The sequence below is a fragment of the Phyllostomus discolor genome, chromosome 5 (genome assembly GCF_004126475.2).
Source record: "Phyllostomus discolor isolate MPI-MPIP mPhyDis1 chromosome 5, mPhyDis1.pri.v3, whole genome shotgun sequence".
NCBI classification, from domain to species: domain Eukaryota; kingdom Metazoa; phylum Chordata; class Mammalia; order Chiroptera; family Phyllostomidae; genus Phyllostomus; species Phyllostomus discolor.
In genome coordinates, this window is record NC_040907.2 from 1,790,588 (window position 1) to 1,816,460 (window position 25,873).

Sequence of the window (25,873 nt, forward strand, 5' to 3'; positions counted from 1 at the left end):
CGTGAGGACGCGCTCCCAGCTGGTCCCCCGGGGTCCCGCCCACGCCTCTGCTCCGCCCACGCCTCTGCCTCTGGGCCTCGCGTCTCCGCAGCAGGGTTTCGGGACGTGCAGCGGCTCACGCCAGTGCACGTCTGGCCGACAGGCTGTGGCACCGAGTGGTTTCACCGCAGCCCGCCCCGGATCCTGCCCAGGCGTCCGTCGGCGGGAGAACGGACAGTAAACCGCGAGCCGTGCTTCAAGCGGACGAGCACGCGCGATGCCCAGGCTGCACGGAGAGCCGCACGCACGAAGACTGTGTGCGGCTCCACCTGCACAGCCCGAACGCCTGCCGCACTCAAGGTCACGCGAACTCGTGAGCCGTTCCCATGTGCTAAGTCTGTGAGGGCAGCCAGACGGTGGCACGTTACTCCTGGAAAGCAGAGCCAAATTCACCCTCCTGCAAAAACGAGGGCGACTGCCTTTTCTGGAGGGAGCCCAGTAATGCCCCAGGCCGACCTCGTGACACAGCGCGGGGCCAGCTTTTCAGGGCTGACGTCAGCTCACAAGCAACTGCGACTCCCAACTCCCGGGGGGAGCTTTTAATGACACAGGCCTACTGTCCAGGGCCGGCCCCAGGCTGCAGTCGGGTCCTGCAGGTGAGGCCCTGGCCGGAGGGCCAGCCCTGCCCGGTGGCAGCTGTGCTCTGGCGGTAGAGGAAAAGGACGGGGTGGACAGAGGGACAGCCCCGGAGCACACCAAGCACGCAAGAGAACGATGCCACCAGAGACACGGGAGACAGGCCCTGGATGAGGCAGCTACCGGGATAACACAGCCGCTGCTTCTAGGGCCCTTTTAAAAGTTGGCTGGTGTGGCTCCCGGGAATGAGCGCTGGCCTGCGAACCAAAGGGCCGCTGCTTCGACTCCCAGCCAGGTCTCCCGGTAGGGGGCGCTCGAGAGGCAACCACGCACTGATGTTTCGCTCCCTCTTTTTCCCCTCCCTTACCCTCTGAACTTAAATACATATTTTTTTTTTAAAGTAAGTACTAAGAGTGCACTCTGAAGGAAGGACAAAACTTACGGGACCACCTTCATCCAGTCCTCCGCGGAGATCACACACAGCACGTGACTCCCGCACCCTCTGCAGCCACAGGCTTCCCCTCCCCCCACACCCCACCGACCCAGGTGGGGTAAAATGTTGGAAGTAATTTTTGCTACTTTAAACTGGGAAGCTCTAAGTTTCAAGTTAATACCTACTTGTGTAAAGGAAAACACTACATTGTAACTTAAAGTAGAAACAGTTACCAAAGTTGATACAAGCATAAAACCACTCTAGAAACCTACAGATAAAGTGTTGCATTTTTCCTTATTTGAAAAGCGAAAAAGCCTGGCCCGCTGGTAGACACGCCCCCCTTTACAGGGCGAGCCCACAGAGACTCCAGACTGACCCCTCGTGGCTACAGCGTGGGCGCTCGCAGAAGGCTGGTTTTCCCCCGCAGGGTAAAACTGGTCGGTAATCTTCTCTAATTTACACGGAGCTTAAAATCTTTCAACTTCTTCAGCAGTAAGTTCATTTTGACAACTTATTTTAGGACCAATTATAACCTCAAAATAAAAGTGACAAGTACTTAGGGGTCTTTTTATTATATTAATATATTCCAGGTGAATGAACTAAGTCCTGAAACAGCAACAAAAATATATTACTCAGATATTTTATAACTCTGGCACCTGACCTGAAATAAAAACAAATAGAAAACTATGTTAAAATATCAAACAGTTGCAAATTTTCATCAAAACGATTTACAATTGTATTCTAATGCCCATTCATAGATACAATTCTTTTAAATTAGGTAGAATATCCTGAAGTAGGAAATAGAAATAAATGTTGTTAAATACCCACAACGGAGCCATGAAAAACTTCAGCAGTCAGTCACCACCGCGCAGCCAGACCTGCACGAACGGCCAGCGCGCCCGCGGTCCCCTGGATGTCTCCAGCCTCTACCTCCGGCTCCGCAACAGTCAGCAACTCCGCGCGGCTCCTGCCAGCCGCCCACTGCCACCCTGAGTTGCGCCACCACCAACGTGCGATTCTTTGGTACCCAGCGAGGCTAACCTGTTTCTAATGCACCCAATTTTGTCAACCACTAGAAACTAAGTATTTTTACAAATATTTGTAAGTTAAAATATACGGAAAACGTGTATGTACGCCTTAAAAGTTTTGACTGGAAAGATAAATCTCTCGGTTAACTTTTCTCATTATTCTGTTTGAAAGTGTTTTATCTGCACTTCGAAAAGGGGTTAGAAAACGGCCAACGCGTGTGTGAGGCCCAAACGGGTTATTTTGTAACTATCTTGGCATCCAAGGAAGCGGACCGCGGCGCCAGGCCACAGGACGGGACGCGGAGGCCCAGCTTGCTCTGGTCTCGGCGGGCCGGGCGGGCGCTGGGGGCACGAGGGCCTGGGTGGGAGGAGGCCGGGTGTGGCGAGCAGGTCTCGGGCGCCGCTGCCCCAGGCGCCCGCCTGGAGAGGAGGCAGTGGAACCACTTCCGTGCGTGGGGTTGGGCCGGAGCGGGTGGGAGATGGGTGTCGAGTTTGGTTTCATCGTCGGGAGCGGTGTGTTGGCTTTCAGTGCCACCGAGTGTGTGAGAAAGGTGACCGACCGCACAGTCCCGGTCCCACCGAGGTCCTCAGAGGGACGGGGGAGGCGGACACCGGGCGTGAGTGCTGGAGGGACCCGTTCCCAGGAGCTGTTTTTTTTTTTTTTTTTTTTTTTTAACCTTTATTCCTTGTCTCGGAGGGAAGCGCGGGCCGTGCAGATGCTGCCCGGGGGCAGTCCGAGCACAGCTCGCGCCCCGCCCGCCGCCCCGCCAGACTGGCCCCCGCAGGGGGCCGGGGCAGCCGACACACACGCAGGGTTCCAGCGCAGCCAGCACGGAAACCGGGCGCCCGCGCGACAGGCCCACCCGGCCGACCGCCACCTGCTCCCGGCCCTCCGGGCAGCACGCCGCTCCGGGGTGGCCTGGCTGCGGGCGGCAGAGACCTGCTTGTTTCCGGGTGTGCCTCGAGGGCCGGGTCCCAGCTCCGGAGGCCGCTTCTCGGGTCGTCCCCACACGGTGCCCCTGGGGCCAGCAGCACAGCGCATGCGCCACCCCCCCCAACATGGCTTCTAGGAGAGCTGTTCACGGGGGACAGTTGCTCGGTCCCCACAGAGACGGAGGAGACACAGGTCCGTCGCGTCATCGCTTCGTGAGGGTCCTGCCAGAGCTTTTACTCAGGCCCCCCTTTGGGGTGGGGATCTTGCTTCCCGCCTTCGGCCCCGAGCTCCCGGCCTTGGCGGCGGCTGGGCCTCTGCCTGCGGGGACACGGGCACAGAGAGCAGAGGCACCGCGTCAGAGGGGAGGCCGACGCCCGAGCCGGAGCCCAAAGCCGCGGGGACAGCGTGGGTGGCCGGGAGTGAGCAGACACGGGGGGTGGGGGGGGACGGGAGCGGGCAGGAGGGGAAGCGACACTCCCATCACTTGTCTGCTGGAGCCAGCCTGCGTGGCGGGGTCAGGAGAGGACAGTGGTCACCCAGCCCTGAGGCGGTGGCTGCAGAGGCATGCTCGCTCGCTCGCGCTCGCACGCACGCACACACACACACACACACACACTCGTGCGATGGTTGACGAGGAAGGAGGCCTGCACCGTCTACCATGGCCCACGTTCCAATCCGAACCTTCGGCTCTGGAATCGGGGAAACGGGCAGCCGCCTGACCAGAGTGCCATGGCCTGGCTGAGTGGCCGCAGGCAGCCCCTCTGTGAGCCTCCTGTCCCCTCGGGTATGCGGCCGCAGCCCCAGCGCCGCGCCGGGGAGACGAGCACACCGGCCCGTCCCCTGCTGGCTGCCCCTGCGGGTGGTCCCTGCCCTCCTCACGCCCCTGAAGTGGGGTGCACCGCAGCTTTCTGGCGAGGAAGTTTTCTTACGAGAAACACCCCTTTCCTGCGGAGCGTTCTAAGTCTGCCATCAGTGACCACTCGGGGGCCCAGGGCCAGGATAGAGAGCTGCTGGCGGGACGCCCGCTGGCTGGCGGCAGGGGAGGGGCGGGTCCTCACCCTGCGGCGGAGGCGGGGCCTTGTGCAGCACGTGCGTCCTGCGCAGGTTCATGGTGCAGCCCGCGGGGCCCATCAGGTGGGCTTTCCACGCCTGGAACGAGAGGGGCGGGGGGTCGGCCGGGGCCCTCACAGCCCCTCACACTGAGCGCTGTGGGGACTGCGCCGGCACCGTGGCTTCCGCCCCCAGCGCAGCACACACTGGCCGCCTGGGGCTGTGGGGGCAGGTAACGTGGCTCGGGGAGCTCCGGGGGCAGGCACCGGGGTGGCCTCTGGGAGCTGAGGGTGGCCCCAGCCGACAGCCAGCAAGAAGCGGGGGCCCATCCCAGGACGACGAGGAGAACAGTCTGCTGGAAACAACCTCTAGGGGGGCGGGGGACGCGGGCAGAGCAGGGCGGCCGCTCAGTGTGGCCCCTGAGGACCCCCACTTCCCACACGGGGTTGCCAGCCCCGTGTGCCGCCCAGCTGTGGGACGTCATCTTTCAGAGCACTTGAGGTCGGCCAGGAAACGACGCGGGCGAACCCAAACGTGCGTTGAGCTGGGGGCAGCGACCGCAGAACGGCCTCGTGGCCCCATGCCTCGGGGGGACGCACTCCTCCTGCCGCAGCGGGGCAGAGAGCACGTGGAGGGGGACGCGCAGTCTCAGTGCTCGGCCTCCCTGGGCCTGGGGAGCACGCACTCTGACCCCGAGGTCACGGCCGGCGACCACCGCAGTGGCCGTCTGCCGGAGAGGTGATGTACGGTCTGGGAGGGGGCGCCCGGGTGAGGGCGGGTGACAGGTGTTCGGGAGGTGATGGGACCCGGCGGGAGCCCGCGGTGGCCTTTGCTCTGCTGAGTCCTGTTAGGTGTCCCGTGTTTTCTGGGAGAACGAGGGACACGTAAAGGGCCAGCAGGACGGCCGGGGCAGCCCGGCCGCTGTGGGTCCCGGGCTTCCTGTGGCCGACAAAAAGCTGCAGGGTGGGGCAGCGCTGGTCGCCACAGCCCTGTGGTGCCTCGTGCTGGGCTGGGACGGGGGTTGGGGGGGCGGGGGGGGTGGTGAGCGGCGGGCCTGGGAGGCGGTGGCTCAGCGGGTTGGAGCGGAAGCAGCTGGGCCGAAGCAGCTCCCAGCACCCGCTGCTGGGCACACGCCCTCACCCGGCAGGCGGCTCTGACTCCCTCCAGCCTCCCCCGCCCCCAGCCCGGGCCCCCAAGGAGCAGGGCGGGGGAAGGGCAGGAGGGAGGTGGGGACGGAGGGCCCGACCCCCACTCTGATCACATGGGGCAGGGGACAGACTGGAGCCAGGCAGGCAGTGGGATTTCCCAACTGGATCGGGCTCACTTTCATCAATCAAGAAGCACCAGAGCGCTGCGGCATCCGGCCACTACGCCAGCTGGGGCCCGACACGTGGGGGGGAGCCGAGGCTGGGAAACGTGGGTCCCCGCTGCGCCCTCCCAGAGGCCGCGGTGCAGGCGGCTGGGGCGCTCACCTCCTCCCCGGGCTCGAAGTTCTCGTGGCACAGGGGGCACCGGTTGGCCAGCTTCTCCGGCTTGGCGGCTGAAACGGGGTCCGAGAGGGGCGACTCGGTTACTCCCGCAGGGCTTGGGTGGGGGCAGGGGGGCAGGGGGTGCCCAGGGCCTCCCGCGGCAGGGCCTTCCCTGGGCGGGCCTGGGGACTCACGGTGACAGCCCCTGGTCCTGAGGTGCGCGGGCAGCTCCTCCTTCAGAACGGCCTCGCTGCAGCGGAAGCACCTGCCGAATGCATCCCTGCGGTCGCACTCCGTCAGCAGGTGCTCCGTCAGGCTGCAGATCTCCACCACCTGGCTCCGAGACACCGGGCAAGGCCTGCCTTGGGGACACGGGGACACCGGGGCCGCCGGCGCACCCGCCCCCTGTGCCCGTGGTCGCCAGAGCCCCCGCTGTTCGAGGCGAGGGTCGGCGTGCATGTCCGCCGAGGCTGGAACCCACTGCACCACGCCCCTGCGGTCACGCCCTCGCCAGGGCCCTCGGCGGCAGGGGTGCTGAGCCTGCCGCGGCAGAGCGGGGCTGGGGCGGGGGTCGGGGCAGGAGGACGCTCCTCAAACCCAGCGCGGACCGCGTTGGCCGAGACTAGATGAAGGGGGCAGCGTGCAGGTGGGAAGCTCTGTCCACCAGAGACACGCAGGGCGACCCCACGGTCCAGCCCGGAGTGGGTGGCGGCCCCGCACGGGCTCCCGTCAGGTGCGTAAACAATGAAGACCAGTGAGTTAAGGAAAAAATGGGCAACTGACTTAAAAACAGGCAAGAGACTAGAAGGTGCCCCATGAAGAGGCAGCCAGGTGGCCCAGAGGCCGCGGGCAGGAGCCCGGCCCTCCCACAGCCGGGGACTCGCGTGGCACGGCGGCACGCAGCACTGCCGCTCCGGTGGCGGGCGCACACGACCCGCGTTCCCCGACCAGGAGGGCGGACGGGCCCACCGCGATGGAGGAACGGGCGGCACAAAGCGATTTCGCAGCGCACGCCCCCGTTTGCACAGACCCGGGGGCAGCAGCGCTGCCTGACCCGCAGCATCGGGGACCGGGCCCTGCGGCTCCGACTCCGAGGCCGCCAGGCGGGGCGCGGTCACGCGGGCGTCTACCCAGCGAGAGCCGTGACGCTTGTGACGGGCGCGCATTTGCAGACACGTGACGCTTCCACGACAAAGCAGCAGCACCCCCAAACGGCAGGGAGACGGACACCCACCACCCCGCGCCCCGCCCCGCCCCGCCGCTGACCTGCCGGCAGTGCTCGCAGCGCGTCAGCATGGGGCAGCGCTTCCAGTAGTGCAGGTCCAGGCCCTCCTCCGTGAAGGCCGCGCTGCGCTCCCCGCAGAAGATGCACAGGCTGCGGGCGGGGGCGCGGGCGTGAGGGGCCGCCGGCTTCCGCCGCCCCTCCCTCCGGCTGCGTGCGTGCGTGCCCCGCCCCCCCCCCCCCCCCCCCCCAGGTAGCGGCTCGGCCCCACCCTTTCGCAGCGCGTCCCTCGCCATCCCCTCCCATCCCCTCCCTGCGGCGGGGTGAGGGCCCGCTACTCACTTATCCAGGCAGTGGCTCTCCGGAGCTCCAGGAGCACTGGGCGGGGCCGCTTCTCTCCCGGGAGCGGCTGGGGAGGGCAGAGACAAGGCAACCTCAGGAGCTGTCCGTGGAAACCCTTTCCACGTGTTTCCTGACCACTTTGTTTTTTTAAGTTAGTCACATCGGATGTGAAACGTGTTTAAAAAAAAAATACACTAATAGCCCTGGCTGGTGTAGCTCAGTGGATAGAGCACCGGCCTGCAAACCAAAGGGTCGCCAGTTCGATTCCCAGTCAGGGCACAGGCCTGGGCTGCAGGCCTCGTCTCCAGTAGGAGGTGCTGGGGAAGCAACCACACGCTGACGTTTCTCTCCCTCTCTCCCTCCCTTCCCCTGTCTCAAAAGGAACAAACAGTCTTTTAAAAAACACGAGTGAGTAAAGGTGGGAGCGCTCACAATCTGCCCCGACACCCGAAACGCGGCAGGCGAGCCGCACCGGCCAGCGAGCGAGCAGAGGTGGCTTCGCGCGCACCTCCGCGGCGTGCGGCATACGTACCCGGAGCCTCCGCCTTGGCGGCCTCGCTCTCCTGCTCCTAGGACACAAAACCAGAAGGGTCAGGACAGGCGGCCGCTGAGCTCGCGGGTCTGTCCCGGGGGTCGGCTCCCTTCGCCAGCGCGTGCCCAGCGAGGCGTGACCCTGCCCACCTGGAACTCAGCCTGCATTTCTCTCAGCGCTGCCAGCTGCCCTTGTAAAACCTTAATTTCTTCTTTCTTTTGCTTCTCTGCTTCTTCCGTAGCCGCTCTCTTCTGTGCCTGGCGTGAAGGGTGTCCTTCCGTTAGAAGAGCTCTCTGGGGCGGTCTGGGAGACCGGGACACGGACACACGCGTTTCTCGTGCACTGTGCGGGGCCACTAAGACTCGTCCCGGGACGGAGGTGCAATGCACGCCTCACGGCTTCCGTGAGGAGCGTTCCGGACAGATGAGGCCGGGCGTGTCCTCACCGTGTCACCCGCCGGCAGGTACCAGGGTGCACGTCAGGCTCCGACCCCGGGGCCCGACGCTCCCGGGGAGCCGTGTCCCCCGCCCGCGCCACTCCTGGAACACGCGGCTCACCCCGTCGGCCGCCTCGCCAGCCCGGACGGCACCATCGCGTCACGGAGGGGACCTACCCTGGTCTCGGCGTCGGTGGGCCGGCCGTCGATTTTCGCGAAGCCCTCGAAGACGGTGCGGTAGAGCACGTTCCTGCGCGCGGCGCTGTCGTCCGGGGGCAGGTAGTCCAGCACGGGGGCCCGGTGCTGCCGGTACATGTCCAGGACCACCCGCACCGCCGCCTCGCGGACCTCGAACACCCGGTGCTCCAGGGCCTGCACTGCGAACTGGACACATGGGGGGGCGGGGGGGGCTGCCGTTCCTGCCTCTCGGGGTAACGGGGCTGTTTCGGCCAGCACGGAAGAGCTGGGGCACAGCACGCGGATTCACAACGGACGGAGCAGCAAACGGCCCCGGAGTTGCAGCCACTAGGGACCTGGAGTTTCCCCCGCGCGGAGGACCTCACACACACACACACACACACACACGGGGGGGCCGGGCTGGACGTGGAGGGTGTGCTTTGCTTTTTTCTGCTCGCTGCACCCGTGCTCTGCCTGGGCCACGCCCTTCCACACGCGGTCAGTGTCCTCAGTGATCTCAGACACGGAGAAGAGGAAGTGCACCCGCCTGGGCGCACCGACCCTCCCGGCCGGCCAGCACTACAACTGCGTGTTCCATTCGGTCTCTGCTTTTAGCACTGGGACACTAGCCGCCCTGAGGACCCTGCAGACCCCCATCTGTCTCCGGGCAACAAGCGGTTCTCCTGCAGCTGGCCAGCACGGCCGGCACACCCTGCCCCCCACGCCTTCCTTTACTGTGCACTGTGCACGCCCAGGTGTGTGCACACACGCCGTGCTGTGCGTATTAGCTGGACCTGGCTTCCTTTTGCCCTCCATACGATGTTTCCAAGTTTCACGCATTCTAAGTGCTTTAGGGGCTCCTGTCCCCCTAACGTGTCCCGGGGCCTGTGTCCTGTCTCAGGCTGCCGCCACATGCTCAGGAGGGTCCTGTGGGTGCCGGTCTCGCTCCCCCTGGGCTCCCTCACGTCCAGGGTCTCGGCCTGCCGCGCCCCCCGGGCGTCACTGCCAGGCGCCCCACCCTCCAGGAGCACCGGCCCACGGGTCTCATTGGAGCCTGCCACCTCCTGCCTCCCCGCTCGCACCCCTCCCCAACCACTCCTCCATCCCTCCCCGCCACCCCTTCTGTCTTCTCCGTCTGTCCTCTCCCCCCAGTCGCTACTGCCCCGCGTGTCCCGCCTGCGAGGGTGGCCAATCCGCCACGTACCAGGTGATGTCCAGGCAGCCACCAGACCCGGGACCCCTGCCCCTGTGTTCGCTGGGCGAAGGGGAGGTGGTGGTGGACTTGGGAGTCTCGCCAGCCGGCCCCGAGCTGGACTCAGACCCAGAGGTCACGGGCCCCGCGCTGCGCAGCGAGCTGCCCCGCAAGGCCGCCCTCCGGGTGTGCTGTGGGCACCCCACCTCCCCCCTCGCCTCCCAGCCCCCGCCCCCAGCTCCAGCCAATGGCCTCCCATGAGGATGGTCATGGCCCCTGCGGCTGCTCCTGCGGCTGCTCCATGACGCGCTCCTGCGGTCACCACCCCGCCCCTGGCCTGCTTCTACTCGTCGCTCCGGCCTTCCCTCGTCTGGGCCAACCCCCCGCACCTGGCCGCCAGGACAGGGCCCTGCGCTCAGCCGGGCAGCTCCCTGCCCTCTGCGGGCACAGCTGTTCCACACACCGGGGCCCTGGGGATGGCCAGGCTGCCCGGCGGTCCAAGTGAGGGCAGGCCAACGCCGCCCACCCCCAGTCCTCCAGTCACGGTCTTGACGGGGTCAGGTCAAACGCTGCTTTTCCCACGGTTAATTGTTCACTCGACAAACACGGACTCGACCCCCACCCGCCCCAGGCACCCTCTCACGGGCCGAGGCCACGGGGGCGGGTCGCAGGGCGCGCTCACCTTCATCACGTTGTCCACGGTGAAGCCCGTGCCATCGGTGCCCAGGTCTCTCAGCAGCCGGGCCAGCAGGTCCATCTGACTCTGGGCCAGGTGGGCCGAGGCGTTGGCCTTGAGCGGCTGCACCAGGTAGGACGGGACCATCTGGAGGGACCTCACTTCCTTGAACAGGGCCAGCTCCTGCAGAGACCGACCCCTCACGCCTGCGTCGGGGAGGGCGCTGCGGGCGGGCCGCGAGACCGCACACGCTCCCCAGGTCGGCTCTGAGGGGGACGCCGGGCGATACGGGGTGGGGGTCGGTGACCGCCCCCCGACCGGGCCGGTCCTACCTGAATGAAATTGGAGGCCACAGCTCGCAGACGAGCGGACGAGTCCCCGGTCCTCGCGAGCAGGACGGGCACCGTCCTCTCCACGCAGTGCGCCGTCTCCAGCTTGCCCAGCCTGTGCCTGGGGATGTACTGGGTGATGATCATCTTCAGCAGCTTCAGCGAGGCCTGGAACACCTGGGGGGGGGGGGACGGAGGCAGGGGGGCCGCTGGGACGCACACCCCGCAGCCCTGCCACAGCGCGGAGGTCTGGCGGCGCCTCCCAACGCCTGAGGTCTCTGGAGCAGTAAACCCTGAGGTGGACACTCGTGGGGGGAGGGTCACAGGGGACAGCGAGGCGGGAGCTGACGGTGATTCCGGTGGCCAGGTGGCTTCCCGGCTCCTGTGACTCTGGGGAGGGACAGGGCTCCGTGCGGGGACCCCGGGCACCGCGGGCAAGGGGCTCACCGGGGTCACGATGTCTCGGATGGCCCTCCTAACGAGAAAGACGGCCGCCCGCAGCGCGCTCTTCAGCTCCTCCCGCTGGGCCCCCACGGGCAGGCCGGCCAGCCGCTCGTGCAGCGTGAGCAGCGTGGCCTCGCGGTGCGACCACGTCTTGGAGTAGGCCCCGGCCACCTGCGGGCGGAGTCCGGCTCCCTCGGTGGGCGGGTCGGCGACACCACCGCTGCCACCAGGGAAGAGCTCTCCGATACCGGGGCCTCTCCAGAGCGAGTGCGTGCGCTCGGAGAGAGAAATCGCTTCCCTAACCTGGAAACCCCGGGACTGCGCTGGGTCGCGCAGAGTGGGGGCAGCTCCCGGGAGGGCCGCTGCCAGGCTGGGGGCAGGGGGCCACGCTCGGGCTGGCAGGACGAGACTCTCCGTCCTGTCCCGTTTCTCCAGCACTACCCCGCCCCCCCCACAGGCTGGCGCTCACGGGGGCGGGAGGGGCCTGTCTGGGGGACACGCTGGCGAAGGCTCACGGTGGAGCTGCCGCCGCCCAGAGTTGGGGACGGGCGGGAGGCTGCCCGGTTGGCTCACGAGGACAAAGCACCGTCACACGCGGGGCTCTCCCCTGGGCCCTCCCCCCGCCCGGCCACCGAGAGCGTGCTGTGGGCGTGCCCTCATGCCCTCGGCCCCCAGCCCCGTGCGCGGGTGCGGGGACCGGACAAGGGGCCGCTAGGGACGCGGCGGGCTGGTGGGAAACTCGGTGCCCAGGAGGGCTCTGCAGAGACCCTGTGCCGGGACGGACAGGGGGACCCCGAGCCCGTGAGGCCCGGGGCACCGCTGGGGACGGGAGCACAGAGCTGCGGCTGCCCTGCTGTGCGAGCCCCTGCGAGGGCCGGGCTCCTGGGAGGGGGGGACGGGGCTGGGGACGCGGGAGCACAGCCGGAGGAGAGGGGCCCGGACCCCAGACGGACAAACGGACGGACAGAGCCCCTCACAAGGCCACAGGCAGCGGTCGGCTGGCTGAGCAGAGCCGCGAAGACGGGACGCTGTGGACGCCGCTCAGTCACGGGGCGGGGGATGGGGGTCGGAGCCCATCAACGGCGTGTGCCATGCACACGCACACGCACACGTGTGCTGGTCTCACTCACCAAGGTCTCTCCCAGCACCTCGACGGCGGAGCTGGCTTCCCGCAGCGCCTTCTCCGTCAGGGGCTCCGGCTCGCCCAGCGCGCCCCCTCTCGGCGCCTTGCCGGCATCCACGTCACTCTTGTCTGGCTCCCCGGGGGCTGCTCCGGGCAGCTTGCGGGCCGCAGGGAGAGGCCGCTCGTCGTAGGGCAGGGGCTCGCGCTGCGGGAGAGGGAGGGGCTGCCGAGCTCCGTGCGGACCCCCAGCCAACTGAGGGACCCCGGTGCCCTGCAGCGAGCACCGTTCAGATGAGAGGACACGGCAGAGGAGGTGCCATGAGGCCTCACGGCTCTCCAGCCGGCCTCCTCGCAGCCTCCCGCGGCGGCGGTGGGCGCTGCCTCAGCTGCCCCAGCCCTCCCGCCAGCGGGCCCCTCCACAGGCGTCCGTGCCCCTCATGGGTAGACACCGGCAGCAGCTCAGAGGACGCAGCATGCCCCCCTCGGGGGACGGGGCAGCAGCCGGCGGAGGCCCAGACTGTCGGGCTGTGGAGGGGCCCCCATGCGGTGTGACTGCATTCCGGTCACTTGCGTCACCGAGTTCTGGCTTCGGTGCTGACCTGCCCACGCCGGCAGCCAGACAGGACAGGGTCTGGCTGTTCTGCACCCCAATGGTCCCCTGCACCGGGACAGCCCCCGGCAGGAGGCAGGGCTCACACGTGTGTCTGCGGACCGAACCACCCGGGACTGAACTGCGCCACCTACGTGGGCCTCGAGGCGAGGGTGTGGGGCGGGCGAAGACGGCGGGTCCGCAGTGCGGGGCTGGGGGGCGCCGTCCGGGGAGCGTGCCGAGGGCTGTTCCTGCAGGGAGGGTCCCGCGAGCCGGGTTTCTGCCCCCCTCTCCTCTGGCGGCGGTGGTGGCAGCACTGGCGGTGGGTGGCGAGGACTTCCAGGACGCACGAGGGGCTGCAGCGGCAAGTCGAAGGGCCTCCGCACCTGGGGACAGAGGGACATTTCCTTCCCAAGGCCACCGCACCCCAGACCCTCGGGGCCCTCGTGGGGGGGCAGAGTGGGTGTCCGCACCGAGGACAGCCCATGGGCGCAGCGCTCACCGGCCTGCACGGCCACCGCGTGCACCGCACGTGCCGGCCCGGCGTGGCTGTGCGCACTCTCTCGTGGTCACCTCAGCGGGGACCACCGCTCGAGGCATGCCACCGGGGCTGGACCGGAGCACTGTGCTCTGTACCCCGTGTCTGCAGACACAGGGTTCCCTCGTCCTCATAGCAGCGCTGGGCGTGGTGACAGGTGTCTCACTGGTGCCCACCACTGCCCCTGGGGAGTGTGACGGGGACGCTGAGGCGCAGGGTGGAGGAGGAGTGAGCCCGGTCACTCAGCTGGAGGGGGGGTGGCAGTGCCCCCCAGGTCGGGGGCCCGGCCTGCTGCTCTGTAGCTCAGGTGCACACGGCTGCCTGTAGGGGGGGTCCTAGGGCAGGGCAGCGCCGCCAGCCCAGGCCCGGGGCTGCTCTCCCACACGCTCCTGGGGCACGCGGGGTGGGGCTGTCGGTAGCTCGGCCTCACAAATGAGGAAACACGGGGAGCGAGGTCCCCCGGCTCCACCTGGGCCCCCTTCTGCTCCACTGTGCATCCCCCTGGTGCCTGCTGAGGCCGAGGCCACCCGGGGCGGGCACACAGGAGCTGACGTCGCCGGGCACGGCACACCATCAGGTTTCGCGGCGCGGTGGCCAGCTCCGGGGACGGCGGCACGGGGCCCCTCCCCGCGCGAGCGTGCCTACCAGCTCGGCGTCCACCAGGCTGTGCAGCTGCAGCTGCGCGTAGGCCCGGCTGCGGTACTGCTCCATCTGCCGCTTCTTGTGCTTGGCCAGGTCGTAGTCCTCCTTTTCCACCGCGCAGCGCTTCTCCACCTCGTACCGGCCCAGCCGCTCCCCGACCTGCGGCACAGGGCCCGCTGTCCCTCCCCCGCCAGGCGGGCCGCGGGGGTGCTGGGCCCCGGCGGGCGTGCCCCGAGGTGGCGACGGCGGGAGGCACGACCGCACCGCCCCACCCCCACACACAAGAACCCGGGCCCCACCAGCATCTGAGGAACTCCGAGAGTTCGCGGTGGTGATTGGGGCCCCTGGCACCCCCCAACCCGGCATCGTTGGGGCGGCGCCTGCAGAGGGCTGCACGGGCGCCGGGCCAGGACTCGTCCCCAGGCGCTGGTGCGCACCGGGCGGGGCCCCGAGTGACCCGGTCACGGCCTTCGGAAGCCCACCTTCTGCAGGTCGGCGATGGCTTGCTTCAGGCTCTTGGCGAAGTCGTACCGCTCCTGCTGGACGGCTTCACGCTTCCGCTCGTCCAGCCTGCGGATGATCTGCGCCACCTCCGGGTCCTGGTACATGTCGAAGGCCAGGTCGTCCAGCGGGGAGATGTAGTCGGACTTCCTGCGGGAGGACCGAGCGCGTGAGAGCCAGGGCCCGCCACAGGAGACCGCGGGGAGGGGCCCTGCGGGGGCAGTGCTGACGGCATGGTTGGGACCAGGTCCCCGGCAGGCCCTGCCTCCGGAACCGTCACGGCTTCAGGTCACAGGCCCGCCCGGGGGGTGCCAGGCCACACGGCGCGTGCTCTGGCCCTGACTCGGCAGCCCGTGCCAGGCTCTGCCTGGGGCCCAGGGGGCAGGACAGTGGGCGGGAGTCGGGTAGGGACGGGAGAAAACCGATGCCGGACGCACACACACCAGGCGCCATCCCTGCACCTCCAGCGGCTGCGGGGGTCGAGGGGGGGCCGCAGGCGTCCAACCGTATGCCTCCTCGGGGCCGCCACCAGGGGTGTCGAACATCGTCACCAGCCATCAGGCCCTGCAGGGGGTCAGGAGACCCCTCCCCGAAGGCACGGCCTCTCTGGTCACCTGACCAGCCCACTTCTGACATCCCCTCCTGCCTCTCTCCCCTCTGGGCCCGACTCGAGCAAGGATGCCGCCAGTGTAGTGACCCGGCAAACTGGCCGAGGGCAGGTTTCCAGGCCTCCCTCCCTCTGTGGCGACAGGAGGTGCGCCGCCGTCAGCGCCGACCCGGGTCTGCACAACTGGGTGTCCCGCCCGCGGCTCAGGACGCTGTGAGTGTGGCCCGACACGAAACCGTAGACCACTGAAAACGCTGAGACTGTTTATCATCACGACGTATTTGACGTGGGGCCCAGGACACCTCTTCTTCCCCCGGCAGGCCCAGGGCCGCCGCAAGCCTGGGCGCCTCTGCTTAACGTGGGACGAGTCACAAAGACCCTGGGTGGCCAGCGTGTGCGATCATGAATTCCGACAGGACTCGAGGGACAAGCGCCCCCCCACACCCCCCTCCTGGGACCCAGGCCCTCCGCAGCCCCGAGCAGGGCCGGGGGCCAGGGACGCCTCAGCGGTGACACGCCCCACCGTGTCTGCACAGCCACGTGACTGTTTTCACCCAAACGCAGACCACGCGCTCCAGTCTCCGGCGCTCTGCCTTGTCACAAACACCCCACGCGGAGAAGGGACGGCACGCAGCACCCGTGCCGAGGCCCCACGGCCGCCGGCGGGGCACCGAGCAGCTCCTCCAGTCTCCGCAGAGCGTCCCACTGCGGTGCAGCGGACAGCCGTCTGGGACCTGCGCCCACAGCGCCTGCCTGGCCTTTCGCAGGCCTCCCGGGCCTTCGGGAGGCCCTCTGGGGGGCGATGGGGCTGGCTCAGCGCTGTCCCACGTGCCCGACTGCAGCAGGACCCCAGTGACCCGGGAGCTCCCCGCGGAGGCACCGGGGCTGGCTGTGCCGCCCTCCCGGCTGGGCGCAGCGCGGCAGGTGCGGGCGGTTGCAGTGAGGGTGCTGTCAGCGTGGGGAGAGGCCTCACCAGAGCCCCCCCGTGCCCTGCCCCCCCACCCCAGTGTCTCTGACCCTCTCCTGGCAGGGTGGGGGTGGGGCTGGGGCAGACACTGAGCAGCTGGGGGGGTCAGGGAAGTCGCTTCTGTCCTTCGGTCGGATGGCGGCCCCCGTGGAGACCGGCCTGCGGAGAGCCGGGCTCACCGTCCACACAGCTGGCGGAGCCCGTGCCCCCGGACGACCCCAGGGCCTACTCCCTGCCGCGTGCGGACAGAGGAGGCTGGCTTGAGCGTCTCAGCGGGTGCGGCTCAGCGGACTGAGCGCTGCCGGCCTGTGAAACTACGGGCTGCAGGTTCGATTCCCAGTCAGGGCACAGGCCTGGGCTGTGAGCCAGGTCCCCAGTAGGGGGCATGTGAGAGGCAACCATACGTTGATATTCCTCTCCCTCTCTTTCTCCCTCCCTCCCCCCTCTCTAAAAATAAATAAAATCTTAAAAAAAAAACACCCTGGTATGATGTGTATTTCTCACTTCTTTAAAGAACGAAGTTTAAAGTCTAGTAACTGTTAAGTTGGGTCAGTTAACACCTTTCGTTTTCATCCGCGAGTTTGCCGGTGCCAGCACAGTGCCAACGGGTGGCCGGCGGGTCTTTCTTCCAAACGCACCATCTGGTGGGACCGTGCCCTCAAGCAGCCGACCCGACCCGACCCCGTCGGAGGTGCAGCCGGCTCTCGGCCGCCCTCCTCCTGCAGGCGACTCCACTCTGCCGACGCTGAGCAGGCCCCGAGGATCGCCGCGGTGGGGGTGGGCCCTTACCCTGTACACGTGCCTTCCAGAGCGGGGTCCTCTGCGCTGTGCCCCAGGTAGTGGTCAATCAGCTTCTCTCGAGAGGCCTGTGGGGGCGGCAAGCTCCACTCAGGGCCTCAGAGGAGACGGGGAAGCGGCCCAGAGCCCCCCCTAGGGGCGGTGTGACCCAAGGACGCTGCCAAGTGTCAGTGACCCTCGTCTCGTGGGGGGCAGCCACGACTCTCGAGTGAAAGAAAGTTTACACCCTGGCGGGGGTGGCTCAGTGGCCTGAGTGCCAGCCAGCCTGTGAACTGAAGGGTCGCCTGTTCGATTCCCAGTCAGGGCACATGGCTGGGCTGCGGGCCAGGTCCCCAGTAGGGGGCGCACAAGAGGCGGCCACACACGGATGTTTCTCTCCCTCTCTTTCTCCCTCCTTTCCCCTCTCTCTAAAAATAAGTGAAAGCTTTAAGAGGAGAAAAAGTTAAATTACTCAGTCAATTTTACAAAGATTTTAAGACACCTTTTGCGGCGACAATAAACCCTTCCCTCCCGTTAGAAGTAAATTCTCCTCTTTGGAAAGGGCACCTCCCACACTTACGAGGTTGCTTTCTTCCCCGAAGTCCGCGGGGTCTCCGATGATGTTCATCGCCACCAGCGCGACCTACGAGGGGGAGGGGCCAGCAGAAGCGGAGCATGACGGGCTGGCGACGGCGCGGACCCTCTGTGACGGCCAGCCCGGGGGCAACGGGATGACGCATGCTGACACGCAGTAGAACCCGCTCCCGGGCAGAATTACCGACGACAGCTGTCGCCCGTCACATACAGTTTAGCTACGGTTCTAACGCTGACCCAAGTGGCCCCCGTAAAGGTGGAAGGGTGCTAAACAGTAACAGCTAAAAACCTCGTTTGTTTTTTTTAACCCTCACCTGAGGACGTGCTTACTGATTTTAGAGAGGGGAACGTGGGGGGTGGGGGGGGGAGAGAGGGAGAGACATCAACGTGAGAGAGAAACACTGACGGGTTGCCTCTCACGTGTGGCCCGACCCGGGGCCGAACCCGCAGCCTTTAGGTGTACGGGACAGCCTGCAGCCGGGGCAGAGCCGGCTCTCATGGAGCCGCTCACGGAGCTGCCGGTCCCAGGTCATGCACGGGCCTCACCAATGAGATGACCTTGGTGGACCAGACAAGGAACGGAAGCCGAGGCTCACACAGCTCGGTCTAAGTCAGACTGTCACTGCAGGGGGAGGGGCCCCCGGCCCGTGGGGACCCCGAGGTGGACAAGGCCCACGGCCCGGCCAGGGCTCCTGTGGCTCCCTGCACCTCCCGGGCTGCTGGCTCCCGCCCCGAGAGCTGGATGCTCCCCCGTAAAGGAGGTGTGGAGCACGCCTTTCCGGAGAGACACAGGCCCCACGGCCCCACGAGGAGCCGGGCAGGTGGGCAGGCGGCGGCCGAGGGGCGGGCGGGCGGGCGGCGCACCTGGTTGTAGATGTTGTACTTGTTGGCGTGGTTCTGGTGGAAGATCAGCTTCAGGAACTGGCCTGCCGCGTCCACGTACACCGACTTCAGCTCCCGGGCCTTGCAGCCCGTCTTCTCGTTGTCGCAGAGGGACACGTACCTGAGGGCGCACAGTCGGCCGTGTGGGCGGGACCGCGTGCTGGCCGGGGAGAGGGCCCCGTCCCCGCGCACCACGCGGGTTTCAGTGAGCATGAGGGGGGTCTGGGGTGGGCACCCCGGGGAGAAAGCCCGGCTGCGCGATTCTCCTCGGTCGGTCGGTCCCCTTAAGGCGAGTTCTGTGTGTGTGGGGCGGGCGGGCCAGGAGGCAGCCCGGTGGGGGCCCCGCTGGCTGACCCAGGGGCGCGGGGGGGGGGGGGGGGGGGAACAGGCAGAGGGCGGCTCCCGGCCCCGCCTACCCAAGCCTGCGGAACCGCTCGGCCTGGCAGGGTGCGAAGTACTCGGGCAGGCTCTCGCTGACGTAGAACTCCACCTTGCTGGGGATCATGTACTGGTGGGCCAGCAGCTGCAGCTTCCTTATGCGGCACCGCTCCACCATCTGGACCACGATCTCCTGCGGGAACTGGCAGAACCTGGGGCAGACGCGGCTGGTTTCCACCTGGCGCCGGGCCCTGCCCCGGGACGGCCCTGCCCCAGCCCCCTGGGAGCCCCGGGCCCTGGTGACAGGACACGAGGGGACGAGGACACCTCCGGCCCTTCCCAACGCCGCACGGTGGGACCGGAGGCCCGCAGTTAGGACTGGGCCTGACCTGCCCGCCCCCAGTGAGTGGCATGCGGGGTGGCCGGGACGGGGCCGCAGGGAGCCCCGAAGTCCACCGCAAGGGAAACGCGAGCCTCTTCGGCGGCCGTCCCGGCGGGCAAGACGGAGCCCAGGGACTCCCCGTGGGAGCCCCCCACACACCTCAGGAAAGCCTGCTCGCAGGGCCTGGCCCTGGTCAGCCCCCGCCGCCCGTGTCCAGCGTGCCCCCCCCCCCCCCCCCGTGCGTGCTCAGCATCTGGAGGAGACCCCTGCACTGTCCACGCTGGGGCTTCCCGCTTCCCAGGAAGTGACGCAGCGCACTGGGCCCTAACCTGGACGCGGCAGAGCCACCGCGCCGGCACAGGCCTCCCGGGGAGTGACCACAACCCCGGCCAGGGGTGCCATGCTGGAGCTGGCGGGCATCCAGAGCAGGGGACGCACCCGAGGACGGCCGGTCGGGAGAGGCCCTACCGCCACCTGAGCCCCCGGCCTCGGCGCTGCTGCCCACTGGCCTTGCGGCCCCGTCCTCACTCTGCCCCTCCGCCCAGCAGTCACTCTCCGAGAACTGGACGAGGCTGCTGTCCGACCTTCCCACCCATGGGTGCCCTGCTCCCGCCTCACCCAGCTGACCCTCGCTACAGCCAGCCGGCTTCCCCCGCTCCCAGTCCACCCCCGTCGGACACAAACATGCTCCAGAAGCCCCAGTCTGAGAAAGCCCTCCCATGTCCCTGCCTCACCACCCCCCCCCCGCCCCCCCCAGTTTCCCAGCTGCCTTCCCCACCAACCACCCTCGGGAGCCCTTAGGAGTGAGCAGTGCGGAGTCAGCGGGGCAGCTTCTAGCACCCCCTCCCCCACCCCCCACAGGGGGCCCCCTGTCCCGGCCCCACACCCCTTTCACGGGCCACTCCTCCCCCAGGGCCCCGCCCCCTGACCTGGACTGGGCCCCGGGCTGGGTTCCAGGCCCTCCTCTCCACAGTCACAGGCAGCCTGTCCTCCCTGGGGCTTTAAGACTCCCCTACCCATCGGGGGCCCTAGCTGCTGTGGCTGAGCCCCACCCTAGAATCTCGGTGGCGACTTCCCTTTCCCTGCAGGAACCTGGAAGGCGCTACCCGACCGTGGCCCCAGCTACCCCCAGCTACCCCCACCCACGCAGGGCCCAGCCCACCCTGACGCTTCCACAGGCGGAGCAGGCCTCCTCCCAGCCTGGACTCCCGCCCGGCTCGCTGCTGGCTGACATGGCCTTTTCCCGTGGGTAGCCTCCTCCTCACGGAGCGAGGCTACCCCCACCCACGCAGCCTCGCTCGGTGGACCCCAGGGAGGAGGGGAATTACTGCGTGGACGTGAACCTGGGGAAACCCCCACAGCCATGGGGAGCGCCGGCCCCTGCAGACAGGGCCTCTCCCACGCCCGCACGCCCGAGGGGCAGGCGCGCGCTCCTCAGGCCCACGAGGAGCCGGACAGGAACCGGCAGTGAGCCGGGCTGTCACAGCAGTCCCGTGTGGCCGTGCGCTGTGACTGGGTCCCTGTGTCCAGGTCCTGCCTCGGGCCTCGCAGGACCTCCCCAGTGTCACCACCCCGCGCTCTGGGGCCGAGGCTAAGTAAGGAGAAACAGGTGCCAGACACAAGTGCTGAGACGCTGTGGCTGCACATCGGACACTGAGGCAGCTGCTGAGGGACCCATGGGCGGGGCGTGCCCACAGCGTGGGGACGCTGGACAGAAGGGCGGTTCATGCCCGGGCGAGACAGCTGGAGACTTGATCACGTGGCTCAGAACAGCACAGACGTGCAACTGTAAACTGTGTATTTCTGGGCTGTTCCGTTGAAACGTTTTTGTCTCGTGGTTGAACCACGGGTTCCTGCGACCGCCACCAAGGGGGCACTGCTGCGTGCGCATCTCCGAGGGCCACGGAGGGACGAGCGGGAGAGCGGGCAGGGGGCGAGAGGGGGCTGGTGCCTGCGGGCGGATGGGGGGGACGCATTCTGGGGGCGCCTCGCCCGGCACTCCCCGACGCCGAGTTTCCGAGCGGCGCAGTCGTCAGAGCAGTGCAGCCGGCGGACACCACCCAGACACGGACACCCCCGCGCCGGCCGCCGGCCGCACGCAGCTGCAGGGGACGCTGTGGTGAGGTCGGTCTCGGCACAAGGACTGTTACTGCTCTGCGAGGAAAAGAGCCCTTTGTTGTAAAAAAAAAAAAAAAAAAAAGCACCACAAAAACCTCCAAAATTGCTCAAAGAAAGCAGAGACGACTGACAGAGACGTGAAGCTGTGTGGTTTTCAAAGTCCTTGGAACTCGGTCTGATCCAGCTGCTCACGCGCAGCCGCAGGGTTCACAGATGGGTCACGAGCACCCTTCAGCCTGACCGTGAGGTGAAGCAGACGTCCCCCCCCCCCCCGGAAAAACGGGCAGCCCCCGACCGCTCTCGGGACACGAGCTCGGGCCCGAAAGAGCCCTCGCCCGGGCTCCAGCTGCTGGCGGGGCCGTCTGCGCTCTCGGGGAAGCACCTCGCCCTCTGCGGGTTCCAGACGCTTCCAGCTCCCAGGCAGGAGGACACTGGAGGGGCTCCCCTGTGCCAGGCAGGACCCGCGCTGCCCCCCTCCCCGAGGGGCTGCTCCTGGGGGCGCCCGAGCACCCCCTACCCTGGGCCGACAGAGCCCCCGCCCTCTCCTGCGGGAACCGGCTGCGAGGTGGTGGCCTCAGGGACCAGTCCGAGCCCCAGTCAGGAGACCCCGCCGGAGCCAGCGCAGCGTCCCCCTCCCTGCGCGGCGGCCGGGCAGCTCGCCGCTGACACGAGGGCCGGGCAGGCCTGGAGAGGGCCCACCGCCACGCCCGAGCACGGAAGAACCGTGCTGGCTCTGTGTGCACACGTGACCCAAGTAGTCCCTGGCCACTCGGCTGCGTCCCCTTCACCCACGCCGACGCCGACCGCTGTGCAGGGAGACGTGGTGTGGGGCCCAGGCCGTGGCAGTGCGTTTGCACGGCCCCTGGCCTGGGGAGAGGCGGGACTAGGGGCACTGGAAGGCGGGGGATGCACAGGGGGCGCCACCAGCCTGTGGGTCCCTCCCGCCCCCCCAGCCGGCTGGCCTGGGGCAGGTGAGTGGTGGCGGCCGTGGCAGCCCAGCCCTGTGGTGTGCACTGGCCGGCAGGCAGAGCCCTTGCTCCCCAGTGTCCGCCTCGCTGCTGTGACGGGGTCAGCAGTGAAGGAGTCAGCAGTGAAGGGGTCAGCAGTGAAGGGGTCAGCAGTGAAGGGGTCAGCAGTGACGGGGTCAGCAGTGAAGGAGTCAGCAGTGAAGGGGTCAGCAGTGAAGGAGTCAGCAGTGAAGGGGTCAGCTGTGAAGGGGTCAGCAGTGAAGGGGTCAGCAGTGAAGGGGTCAGCTGTGAAGGGGTCAGCAGTGAAGGGGTCAGCAGTGAAGGGGTCAGCTGTGAAGGGGTCAGCAGTGAAGGGGTCAGCAGTGAAGGGGCCGCGTTGCCCCATCTGCGTGACCCTCTGCTCCCCGACTCGGTTCTTCCCAAACTCGGGCGGGCACAGGGGTCCGCTTCGCTGGGCCCCCTCGGAAAGCACCAAAAGGAAGACCCGCTGTCATCTGTAGGATGGGATCATCAGTGGGATCTGTATTCAATCGTCAGCAGCGGCCATGAGCACGAGCAAGCCACAGGTGTGGGTGTGGGACGGGGAGTCTAGACTGTGACACGCAGTCACAGAAGTGGCGAGGACAGCGAGGGCGCGCTGGGCCCCGGGGGCGGACAGCCGGCCTCAGGCGGCTGCGCGGTGCCCGCAGTGCACGGCGCGACCAGGCTCCGGGCCACTTAGCAGCGCCGACGCCACCTCCACGGAATGACAAGGCCGCCCAGGCAAGACCCGCCCTTCAGAAAAACGCCAACTAGCATCACGCTGCTCGGGCACCGAGCACTCCCGACGGGTCTGAGAGGCTCCCGGCGGGAGCCCGGTGTCACGCAGAAGCAGGGAGCTGCAACCGCAGCCCAGGGCACAGCAGGGACACTGCACAGAGCCCAGATGCAGACGCAACCCTCCGAGCAGAGCCCAGATGCAGGGGCCGCGGCTGACCCGGCACGGGGGAGGGCCCCCGTCCTCCTCCTCCTTCTCTGCAGGGTCTGCACGTTTCTTAAGTGGACTCGGGTGAAGTCATGAGGGGAAGGTCCGACAAACTCTCCTCAAACACACGAGCAGCAGGGAACCAACTCGGCACGCAACCAGATGGGCGAGGCCGCGGCCAGCGGCCCCGCAGTTGACACCTGAGGGGTGACGGTGGGAACGCAAGGGGACCCCTGCTCCCCGAGCCCCTGCCGCCCCCAGCCCCAGGCCCCTGTGCAGCCCACCTTGGCGACCTCCAGCCGCTGACGGTCGGGGCGTGGATCATCAGTTCCCGGGCGCTGAAGCCATCTTCGTGCCCGGACGAGCTGACCACGACGAATCCGATCTTGTGCGGCATCCTGGGCGCCGGCCGCTCCGACGAGCAGGACACACCCCTTCAGCAGACAGGGACCTGGCCACGCGCCGACGTCACCGCACCGGACCGGCCAGTGCACGCCTCGCTGCAACAGAGCAACCGGGAAACTCTGGTTTTTGTGAGGTGCTTCTCACGGGAGCCTCTAACTCTGCTTACGGCGTCTTCAGAGTTACTTCAGCTTTTCCCGAATGCACGTGGAAAAAGTTTGATCAGTGCTGTGGCTGAACTGTGTCCACCCCCGAAAACACGTCAAAGACCTCCTGTGAGTGGGGTCCTGCTTAGAAACAGGACGTTCGTAGATGCAACAAAAGCTGAAACGAGGTCCTGCTGGCGTAGGGCAGCCCTGCTCCCAAATAACCGGCGTCCTGATCAGAAAAGAAACATGGGTGTGCGCGTACACACACACACACACACACACACACACACGAGGCCACGTGACAACAGTGAGGCCACCGGAGCAAGGCATCTGCCAGCCGCGGAGCTCCGACGACCGCTGGACAGCACCAGAGGCCGGAAGAGGCAGAAGGGCCCTCCCCACGCCCCCGCAGCCTTGCAGGGGTGTCCACTCTCCGGCGTCCCTGGGCCACCCTGGAAGGGGACTGGTCTTGCGCCCCACGGTAAATACAGTGTGACAGGTCATCACGAGGAAATCTCACACTGCTTTAAGTGAACTCACAACTTTGTGCTGGGCTCGTTCACAGCCACGCTGGGCTGCATGTGCCCGCGGGCCACTGGCGGGCGCCCCAGCAGAGAGCACGGCCACGCCCACACCTCGACTGCGGACTCCCAGCCTTCAGAATGCAGCGTTTTAAGTCCTCCAGTTTTGGTGCTTTGTTAGGGAGAAGACAAAATTTTTGGATAATGTACAAATACAAAGATTTTTACACTGGTTAAGAAACTAATCCAACCAGTTATGTCCATACGTCACACAAAAACAAGGAGAAAAAGGGCCTTTTTAATCAGCAGCCTCACCACCGCCCCGTGAGCACGCACGTCCGGGGGTCCGGGGCGCACTCAGCGTGCCAGACCTTAGCTCTGGACCCACACGCACACCTTCGTGACAGCTGACCCAGGTTCAGTTGTCGCCCCAGCTTCACCGACCAGGGAGCTGAGGCACCGCCAGGCCCAGGCCCAGGGTCACCCAGCCAGGGAGCCCCGCGGGCAGGGCTGTTCCCGGCTGGTCAGGGGGCCAGGCCCCAGGAGCCTCTGCTCTGGCGCTCAGACTCACTCAAACGGGACCTTTGAAACCCACGCAGAGCGTGTGTCCACAATGCTGTGTTGCCTCAATGGAGGCAAAACGAAGTGCTGGCCTTCCGGAACCAGTGGGAGGGACGCCCGGGCGCATCTGAGCAGGATCCCGCGTTGGCCGCCTCCAAAGCCCTTCCACCTGGTACCCTAGGGTCCCCGTGTTCTGCGAGGTGCCGGGCCCACGGAAGGGTGCTGCTAGCAGGCTCCATGAACCCACTGCCACGTTTGGGGAGAAACAGCTGTGCACAGTGCTCAGCGCTCGGTCCGGGGTACACTGACCGCCCTAGTGCAGGACGGAGGCCCACCCCGGCCAGGGCCAGCCTGCACGTGTCCCCGAGTCCCTCACCACACCGGCTAGTCCCCCTCGCCGGGAGGACGCTGCCTTGGAGGGGCTCCTTCCCTGAAGTCGGCTTCTCCAAGCCAGTGGGCTGGGGCTGGGGCTGGGGCTGGGGCTCGGGGTGGGGCTGGGGGGGCGGGGGGCTGGCATGTATAAATTAAGCGGAAACATGTTAGCAACTCCTGAACATTTTGCTACGAGACCAGGGGAGACAACTTGTTTCCACTTCTCAAGAAAACAGAAATGTTCAAAATTAAGTGATTTTTGGTCAGGTTAAAGAGTTGAGAGCGCCTCTGAGAACATCTGAGGCCGAGGAGACTGAAAAGAACTAAGTAACGGGAGGCGAATCGAACCGGTGCAGGGCACAGCCACGCTCCTGACGCATTTTGGCCGGCCGGACGGCCAGCCCCGCCGTTCTGGGTCACCACCAGCCCTGCGTCCCGCAAGGCGAGGTCCGGACACAGGGAACCGGGCGCAGGCGCCCCCAGGGCCGATGTGGGTGGGCCGTGACGCAGCGCGCGGCAGCGCCGCCCCGGGCCCCGCGCCCCGGGCCAGCGGCTGGACGCGCTCGGGCAGCGCCCGCACCCGCTCACCCCGCCGCACGCCGGCCCCGCGGCCCAAGTCCGGGCCCAGCCCCGCGAGCCGGGGCTGGAAGCCCGCTCGGCCTCCGCGCCCCCTGCCCCGCGCCCGCGCTCCCGGCCAGTCCCGGTACCTGTCAGGGCGGAAGGCCGCCGGACCTCGGCTCCCGCACGACCCCCAGGGCCTTCCGCCCACCCCCGGCAGCGCCGCGACCTCGGCGGAGCTCAGGTAGCGCCGACTTCGCAGCCCCGGGCGCGCCAGCCCCCGCGAGCCGCAGCGTCCGTGGCGGGGGCGGAGCAGTCCCTCCCGCCTACGCCCAGCGCCCGGGCCGCGGCCGCGGCTCTCATGACAACCGGAGCGGGCCGGGCCCCGCCTCCGCGCCTGC

General features: G+C 67.3%; 1 protein-coding gene across 1 annotated transcript; it reads right to left on the bottom strand.

The window, feature by feature from the left end:
* Nucleotides 1-2,891: 2,891 nt before the first annotated feature.
* CEP104 (centrosomal protein 104) lies at nucleotides 2,892-25,854 on the bottom strand. Its single transcript, XM_036025220.1, has 22 exons — nucleotides 25,622-25,854; nucleotides 23,194-23,343; nucleotides 18,516-18,689; nucleotides 18,082-18,220; nucleotides 17,204-17,266; nucleotides 16,636-16,712; nucleotides 14,254-14,422; nucleotides 13,775-13,930; nucleotides 12,747-12,977; nucleotides 12,010-12,207; nucleotides 10,883-11,050; nucleotides 10,439-10,612; nucleotides 10,113-10,289; nucleotides 8,239-8,445; nucleotides 7,775-7,882; nucleotides 7,602-7,662; nucleotides 7,094-7,142; nucleotides 6,796-6,904; nucleotides 5,724-5,862; nucleotides 5,533-5,600; nucleotides 4,069-4,159; nucleotides 2,892-3,328 (listed from the first exon to the last, which is right to left on the bottom strand). The coding sequence occupies exons 2-22, from the start codon at nucleotides 23,304-23,306 to the stop codon at nucleotides 3,213-3,215; spliced, it is 2,787 nt and encodes a 928-aa protein (XP_035881113.1). The 5' UTR covers nucleotides 23,307-23,343; nucleotides 25,622-25,854; the 3' UTR covers nucleotides 2,892-3,212.
* Nucleotides 25,855-25,873: the final 19 nt, after the last annotated feature.

Bases quoted from the DNA above. Each gene is read 5' to 3' on its own strand.
- CEP104 (XM_036025220.1), bottom strand. From the start codon at position 23,306: ATGCCGCACAAGATCGGATTCGTCGTGGTCAGCTCGTCCGGGCACGAA. The intron at 17,267-18,081 runs GTGCGCCGCCCG...TCCCCCTCGTAG, and splicing joins AGTACAACATCTACAACCAG to GTCGCGCTGGTGGCGATGAA. The intron at 7,143-7,601 runs GTGCGCGCGAAG...CCGGGAGAGAAG, and splicing joins GTATGCCGCACGCCGCGGAG to CGGCCCCGCCCAGTGCTCCT.